This window comes from Alligator sinensis, unplaced genomic scaffold (assembly GCF_000455745.1).
Source record: "Alligator sinensis unplaced genomic scaffold, ASM45574v1 scaffold506_1, whole genome shotgun sequence".
NCBI classification, from domain to species: Eukaryota; Metazoa; Chordata; order Crocodylia; family Alligatoridae; genus Alligator; species Alligator sinensis.
The window spans coordinates 274,626-283,634 of NW_005842215.1; the positions used below are offsets into that span (position 1 = coordinate 274,626).

Below are 9,009 nucleotides of genomic sequence, written 5' to 3' on the forward strand. Positions count from 1 at the left end.
CCCCTCCCGCCCCCGCCCGGCCGCTGACGCTGCCACCACCAATGGCATTAAATAAATCGGAGTCTAGCTGGCTTGTTTGGAGACCTGTTTTTTATTGATGTTATGTTACAGAGGCTAAAGAATGTAGAAGGTAATGAGTATCTTGTCACCCACAACTCATTCTTTATACAAATGTCATGTGAACCATTTTTTCTTTTTCCCCGGTCTAGCACCCAGCCCTCCTAATGCTGTATCATTTGCTGATGTTGCAAACACCTCCCTGTCGATCACTTGGATGGGCCCTTCAGATTGGACAGATTATGATGACTTTGAGTTGCAGTGGTCCCCAAAAGATCATCTCACAGTATTCAACCCTTACAGCAGCAGCAAATCAAAGGGGCGTATTGTGTATGGACTTCGACCAGGGAGGCTCTATAAGTTCAGTGTTAGGACTATCAGTGGTAACAGTTGGAAGACATACAGTCAAACAGTGTCTGGAACTGTGAGGACAAGTAGGTACCCATTTTGTTCAACACTCTTCCTTTGTGATTGTGCAGAAATATCATGATGGACTCAACCTACATCTCAGGATCCAAACTCCGTAGCTGACCTGTATCTCTGAGATGGACTTTAATTCTCAAAGTATCCCTTCTGTGATGGGCTATAAAAATGGGCCATCCAAGGAAAAGGATAGGGCTAGAGGGTGGATGAGAAGAATTGTGGAAAAGTTAAGCAGCTGTGATTCACACATCTATGATTTCCCTTAGTAACAACTCATGCTATGGGTGAGTGGAAATTCATGACTAAGTTCTAGGGCTGTGCGAAGCTTCGGTCCCTGATTCAATTCGGCGGAGATTTGGCTCGATTTGGTGGCCAATTCTCCGAATCAAATCAGAGGACCCTTTAGTCTCTCTGAATCGAACTGGAACCCTCCAAATCGATTTGGAGATACTCAGAGATTTGGACAGACACAGCTTTAAATGTTTTTCTACATACCTCTAGGTAGCAGATGGCTCTTGAGTGCCATGATGCTGGGGTGCACGGAGAGTCCACGGGGGGCAGATCCTGAAGTGGACCAGAAGCACTTCCATTGCACTGCTGGGTCCTCCAGGGAGTGCGCCGGGGGGGGGCCCGCACCTCCCTGGTTCAGTGACTGGTGCCTTCTGAGTCTGGGGGGGGGCACCCGGGGTCTCCCCATGGCCGATTGCTGAGCTGGGGAGGTACGGGGGGCGCCCTAGTGCGCTCCCCGGCAGACCCGGAAGTGGACCACAAGTACTTCCAGTCCACTTCTGGGTTTGCTGCCAAGCATGCTGGGGAGTGCCCCCATGCTCCTGGGGGATGCTCCATGCACCTCAGCACTGCAGCGATTGTGAAATGTGCTGCTACCTCAAGGCATGTAGAAAAAACTTTTAAAGCTGTGCCTGTGTCCAAATCTCTGGTTTGCCGAATCAGCATTGAATCTTCAGATTAGGATTCGACCAAATCGAATCAGGGACTGATCCAAATCAACGGATTGAATCACTGTCCTTGATTCAGGCCAAATCTGAATTGAGTAAGGCCTGCTTTGCACACCCCTACTAAGTTCAGACCAAATTCTAGGAGAGAAATACTACAAAACATTTGTCTCTTTCTTTCTACAGAAGTTTGTTCTGATCAGTTTTTTTTTCCTTTATGCTCGAGGGTATTGTAGGGGTCTTACATTTCAGAACTCTTATAAGTGTTTGCAAAGTAGCTCTTAAATTATACTTTGCAACTGTAAGTTAATCTTTAGGGCATCAGAAATTGGCACCCAAAATCAGTAGTCACTTTTGAAAAACACTGCTTTTCTACTGTAAGGTAGAAAAGGTTGTAAAAGGTATTCATTTCAATTATACTGAATAATTATTTTTTCTTTGTAACGAGATGTAGCCTGCAAACCTTCTCAAAAGTATCATAGTTGTACACTACATACCTGTTGTAGTTTTCATGAGACTGCATGAAGGCAGGGGGGTGGGGATTGCTTTTATTATTAATTACTAAAGTTTCACAAACCCTAAGAAGTCAAAGGCACTAACTGCATTTCTGGATGGATAGGTTGAGCCAAAATGAATTTAAATGACAATCACGTATCATTCCTATGGGGGAAGGCAGGGTTTCTGATTCTGAGTCCCCTGCTTTAATCAGACTGCCAATTTGGAGTACTAAGAATGAAGTCCACAAAGCAAGTATGAAATATATTAATCGGGTCTTCTTCTCCATTGAACTTCAACTTACCAACTTCTCCTCCATCTTAGAACCAGACAAGATACAAAACCTTCATTGTCGGCCACAGACCTCTACTGCCATAGCATGTTCCTGGGCTCCTCCTGACTCTGACTTTGATGGATATAACATTGAATGTAAAAAAATGGATACTGGGGAAGTTGCTTTTTCCAAAAGGATAGAGAAAGAGAAATCTTTGTTTAACATCATGACACTAGTACCCCACAAGAGATACATGGTGTCCATCAGAGTACATTCTTCAGACATGACCAGTGAAGTAGTTGAAGACAGCACTATCACTATGATAGATCGTAAGTCCTTTGTATACGCATAATTTAAATATGGGGAAGGTGAAGGTGGAAAGGATGAATCATCTGTTCCCATTGGTTAGTCAATAGTAGACTTTCCAACCTTCAAATCTTCAATATGCAACACCAGGCATTGAAATATGTGGCCAGATCGTGGAACCTCTGTGTTTAGCTGCACATTGCACAAGACTATCTGAAGTTTTAACTAGAAATTAATTTCTTAAAGACATTTTTTCACTGAATATATCTCAGTGCAAAACTAGTTAGTTTGGCTCATGTAGTGAAAACAGCCGTAGAAGGAGGATTCACAATTATAACATATCAATTAAGGCACAGTGTGTGGCTCACAACCGTCCTCTTTTGCTTCCCCCCTTTCTTACTCTCTGTATTGCTGCTTTGCTTCCCTCACTTGCTCTCGCCCCTTATACAAAGCAATGCTCAGAGCCAGGGTAGGAGACTACCAGGAGACAAAGAAAGGGCACTAGATTGTCACTGGTTCTTTTTCAGGCTTTTTCATTATTCCTCTCAGGAATGTGATCACCTGGGGCAAGTTCAGGACCCTGTTAGACTCCATTATTCCTCCTCCTATAGGCATGGGCAACTGGTGCCTCCCAAGTCTGGGGGGTCACCCGCAGGTGCTGCCACCGGCAGCAGGGCCAGAGCTGGCAAGCTCCTTCAGGTGCCACCATCAGCATCAGCGGTGGGACCAGAGCTGGTGAGCTCCCACAGGCACCACCACCACTGTCAGGGGAGGGCATGTACCCCTGATACGTGTCACTTATGGCAGGTGGGATGGAAATGGCTGTGCCATGACTCCTCCCATTCTCAGAGGATGGGCAGGAAATGACAGCATGCCCCAGTGCCTTGTGTATGATGATGCTCCCCATGACTGCTTGCTTTACAGGGAGACTCTGTATTGACACCAGGCAGCATAGGATGCATTTAATCTGGGAAACACTGAGCAAAGGAATACTACAAAAGGCCAGAAAACAAAAAACCGACCCTTCACATTAACTGCATTCAAGTTTCCTCTCTTCTCTAATACGAGGGATGCTACAAGAAATTAAATCAAAATTAACCTGAAAAGTCATCAGAATCTGGACCAGAGCTTCTCTGAAGGCTCAACTGTTTTCCATTATTTTTTCAATTTCTGAACCTCGCTGCAATCCTAGATGCTGACTGACTGTAGAGGCAGGACTCTGAATCCCCTGAAAAAAGCCTTCCCTACCAAGAATTCCAGCTTGGTTTTCTCGATCCAAAAAGTTTGGCTAATCTTCAAACACTTAACTGAATTTTTGGTTTATTATCCAAGCTGTAACTTTTAAAGTTCAGCCATTACTATTTTTCATGGATACCATTATAGAATTGAAGATGGCATAGTTTACTGCAGTTCCTCTATGCTGGATATGTTCTTTGGGGGCCTGCACCACTGCACTTTCTTTCCCATTTAATTTCTGCTGTGTCTCTGTTAAATTCATAGCCTCTTTGGATATAGGGATGATACAAATGGCTATTTCCTATGGAAGCTGCACTGTAAATCTCTTATGAGAGCTGAACTCAGTGTTTTGTGTGATTGGTTCACTGATGTTCCTCAAACATTATTTACTGAACCAGTAGGCACAGGAAGGAACTATCAAGACCTTTCTGCATTACATGTACAAAATGACCTCCAGGTACCTGGATTGGACACATCTTGGCAAATGCCATTCTAGTATTTCGTTTAAGGTTGCATAGATTTAATGAGTCTTTAAGAGAGTCTCAATCAGCTCCTCTTCCTACTGAAGTGCTGCCACTGTCACTGTGTTTAACATGCTGCTGGTCTGTTTCATGGAGCTTTGGCAGCTTCTCTGCTGGAGAGGGCTACACTCCATGATTACAAAGAGCATAAAATAGGAGACTTTAGGGCCAACTGGTTGAGTTTGTTGAGATTTGCATCTCACTTACTGTTTTACATAGTTGAAAGCACATAGATGATGTACTTTATTCCCTCCCTTCCCCTTTCTTTTTTTTCCCCAGGCCCCCCTCCTCCACCGCCACATATCCGAGTGAACAAAAAGGATGTGCTGATTACCAAATCCTCCATCAACTTTACATTCAACTGCAGCTGGTTCAGTGACACCAATGGAGCTGTAAAGTACTTTACTGTGGTTGTGAGGGAGGCTGATGGTACGTGTTCATGAATAAATGGAATTGCTAGTGTAGCCCATGTTAGCATTAGATCAGTAACAGCCATCATAAAAGGTGTTTGAATCTAAGAAATCTTGCTTCAGTAGTGGAGTCCTGTGCTTAAAGGTCCTGGTTCCAGGTCCCAACACAGATAGAAATATAGTTATACTTCATTCTCTCAGATATGGCCAAGTGTGTCTTGGGAGTTTCCATACTGAGAAGATCTGTATCTTAAACACTTTAGATGATAACCTGAAGCAGGTCCGAGCATTTTGCCTTCAATCTGTATTGCCTTCAAGGCTTCACAAAAAGCTACTTTAGAAAAAAAAAAAGATAACCTGATTCAGTTGCTGTTTACCTAGTAAAGCAAATTCTTCTTACACATACCACTGTAGATCAGACCATATAATGCATGTAGACACTTTTTCTCAAAAGGAAGATATACAGCTATATATATAACAGAATAGCTTTATAGTTAAAGCATTGGCTTGAGACTCAGGAGATTGGGGTTCTTGGCATTGCTACAAACTTTTTTTGTCACCCTGGGCAAGTCATTTCAATTCTCTTTAGTTTCCATTTAAACGGTAAAAATACTACTGCTGCGTCCCAGCTTATATCTGTCTTGTTTGGGGCAGGGACTGCCTGTACATACAATGCCTGGCAAAGTTAAGTCTTTGACATTAAGATTGTAAAAGTAATTTTAAAAAGTTTCATTTCAAAGCACAACAATCACTTTCTATTGCACTGATTGTAGAACATAGCAGATGACAGGATCCGGACATATGTAACAGAGAGATTCCCGCAACCAGCTCCCAGCATCAGGCTTTGCTGGTACTCTGTGCTGGGGAGTTGTATCAAAATGACCTGAAACTATCTAGTCACTTTGGCAGGCAAGGCAGCAATCACAAGCAAATCTCCCTATAGACAAGCATGCAGTATTGTTAAAAGTAGGAGATACAGTGCTTTCAACACCCTGGGCACATCTATACATGCCAATTTGAGGTGCATTAGCCATTTTTAAGGCACATTAAGGGAACAGGTATACAAGTGCATGCCCTTAATGTGCTTTTAAAATGGTGATTTTAAGCTATTTGCGCCTAAATTTGATACTTGCAAAGGTAGGTATTAAATTTAGGTGCGAATAGCTAAAGCGTCTTAACACACATGTAGATGCAATAAGGCACATTAACGCTGTGTATGTCGACTGACTTGGAACGAACTTTATTTTGAAGTCGGTCTGCACACTGCATTAATGAGCCGTAGCGTGTGCACATGTAGACACGCACCTAAATTGCCTTAATGTGCATTAGGCAAATGCACATTAAGTTTAGGCACCTATAAAAGCATGTGTAGACAAGTTCGCTGAGACTTTGTCTACACTAGATTGCTTTTCCTGCCAGAAATTCTGGCAGTCTTCAGCAACAGATTGGAAGTTCTTAAGCCAGAATGCCAATTCATTTTGATATGCATAATATCAAATATCATAATCCTGTCTGGAGGAATTTGCTCTTTACCAAAATCAGCTATGCCATGGGAAGCAGGTGACCTGCCTAGCTGTAAGTGCTGATGGTAGCACAACTACTAATGACCACTACAGTTATCATCAACAGTTCATAAATTGTGTTTTTTCCATTAAAATCAAAGTGCTTTAGAAAGGAATGTAAGACTTCATATCTCTGTTTGACAGATGAGCAATCTAAGCTTTCCAGCAAATTAATAGCCAGTCTGGGAGCAGAACCTAGATATCTTGACAGACCATGGGTACCCTAACTACTAGACCATCCAGCCTCCTAAATGTAGAAGAGCAGATCCTACTTTCAGTCTGAATCAATATGCTTTGACTGAGTATCTGTGAGGCTTATGTCTTCGCTTACAAGTTTTTTGAACTCTAGGTTTGAGACTTCTATCCCTGAAGTTTGTCAAATGTTGAATATAGCTTTGAATGTCTTGGTCTTTTAAAACCATACACTACTAACATAATGAGGCCTATGGCATATGTAAGCCCTCTCTCCCATGCTGTATAGAGCTTTTTTTTTCACCTTCTCTTTGTAGACAACGCAGAACAGAAGCCAGAACAGCATCACCCGCTACCTTCCTATTTGGAGTACAAGCACAATGATTCCATTCGCATCTACCAAACAAACTATTTTGCAAGCAAATGTGCTGAAAACCCTGACAACAACTATAAGAGCTTTGACATTAAGCTTGGAGCTGAGATGGAAAGTCTAGGAGGAAAATGTGATCCAGATCAGCAGAAATTCTGTGATGGGCCACTGAAGCCTCGGACTGCCTATAGGTTCGATTTATTGTAGTAATTGTGCTTCAAGAGATGTATTGTATTATTAGGCACTGTGGTATCTCAGTGCCTGATGTACTTCAGCTACTGTAGATTAATAACCTGTGTTATATGGTGTCCTCTGTTTTACTGTGTAATTTATAAAAGCTTTGTCTCTGCCCCATCTCATAAACAGTTCCCTCACCAGCCCATAAATGCTGTAGTTCATTATGTGTAAAACTCAGTGCAATGACAAGATTTTTTATCTTTCATTCTCTGATTGGGAACTCTCCTATAGTTGCTAATTTCTCCATAGAAAGTCAAATGGAACCAGATCAGCAGCTAAGTCAAAGGATCATTGGGTACAGTAACAGTGGTGGCAGAGGATGCAATGTCTTTATGTTCGCTGTTTATGCAAACCTATTACAATGGCCCAATCCTACGGTACAGTTTAGAGCATCCTGAAGGTTGTTTTAACTTGTAGCAGCTGCCAACAGACTCAGGGAGTCCTTTTGGCAGTATAGGTTCCCTAAGGCACAGGGAAACTTCAGCCTCAGCCAGGCTCTTGAGCTGCTACTGTTAGTGCCCTTGTACACCTCCTTATGAGTCCTCTGTACTGAGAGAAACTCCAACCACTGAATCCAATGACTCTGAAGTCACCTCAAACAGTAAGATTTGGCCCAATATCAAGGCCTAAGATTCAACTAAAAGGTAGGGATATTTCAGACTGAAATAGTAAGGTTCAGTTAAATCCTGTCTAATTTAATTGAAATGATGATAAATATTTGTATTTAAGATGAACTGAAATCCCATCCCTGTTTGTGTAGAAACTGTAGCTTTCATCTCCACTATTCAATCAAGCTTAGCTCCAAAATGTGGGCTACTAAAACTTCATGGAGCAATTGGGCAATTTAAATTAATTTAAAGTACCTTTCAAACACATACTAAATGGGTATAAGGAAAGTTGGTCCCACTAATCCTTAGAATACAAGTGACCTTGGCTGTGTCTACACAAGATGCTGATTGTGCAGTAGTTCGTGACTACTCCACAATAGCATTGTATGGCAGGAGGAATGACGCAACGCTACTGCACAGTAGTCATGAGCTACTGCGCAGACATCATCATGAAAAAGCTGTTCCTCGGTACGACTGCACAGTAACAACTGCACAGTCAGCATCTTGTGTAGACACAGCCCTTAAGTAAGAATTTCTGCTATGTGGCCTCTGTAGGGGCCTTTTGTCCTACATCACCAAAGCCGCAGAATTTCTGTAGCTTCATGAAAGGAGAAATCAATTATTTGCAATCATTCATTTGAGTCTTTAAATAAATTTGCTGTAATTTCATTTGAGGCCCTTTTGAGTTTGTTTTCTAGGAATACTCTTATGAAAAAATGTTGCAGGGAATTAAAAAGGGAATTTGAATGGAATGTTACAGACTTTTCAGTTTTATTATGACCAGTTTGCTGATGTAAAGCAAGTTCTGCTCTGTCCACATGACACTGAAGTCAGTCCATAGACTGTGATGCTGACATGCCCCCAACTCAAAGTACCTGCATGGTATTATTTAGGGCAACTACCTTACCCACTGGCCAGCTGAAGTCTGCATTTTTGTAGGTTTCCTGTTTCCTGTTCAGTGGTAGCTGATGTACATAAAACACTTCACCATATATTAGTCTTCCTATGGTTTAGCACTTACAAATGCTTCTTCCTCTTTTTCAGTAGGACCAAATTTTTTTGTTCATGTTTTCCATGTGCTACCAAGCAGAAGGTAGTGAAGTCCTTGTATAAGTGGCTTCACAGAAGCTAAAGCTGAATTTTAAAAAGTGTATTACTGTAACAATAGTTAGAAGACGTGTTGTAGCAAATATTGTCAAGGAGGCCTGTTGTGTCATTCTGCTATTTCTGTGTTAACTTTTAGTTTTCTGCTCTTTTGAGTCTAGTGTCCAATGAAGTTTAAATATAAACCTTCCATTTTCCCAGGATCAGCATACGAGCTTTCACCCAACTCTTTAGTGAAGACCTGAAGGAATTCTCTGAACC

General features: G+C 42.0%; 1 protein-coding gene across 1 annotated transcript in view; it reads left to right on the plus strand.

Moving 5' to 3' along the window:
* Positions 1-9,009, plus strand: part of PTPRB (protein tyrosine phosphatase, receptor type B) — an 85,341-nt gene that overhangs the window by 53,346 nt on the left and 22,986 nt on the right. The window contains 5 exon segments of the mRNA XM_025207989.1: positions 210-491; positions 2,253-2,531; positions 4,545-4,694; positions 6,747-6,990; positions 8,950-9,009. The exon segment at positions 8,950-9,009 is cut by the window's right edge and continues 1 nt beyond it. Of these exon segments, the coding sequence (XP_025063774.1) occupies positions 210-491; positions 2,253-2,531; positions 4,545-4,694; positions 6,747-6,990; positions 8,950-9,009 (1,015 nt within the window).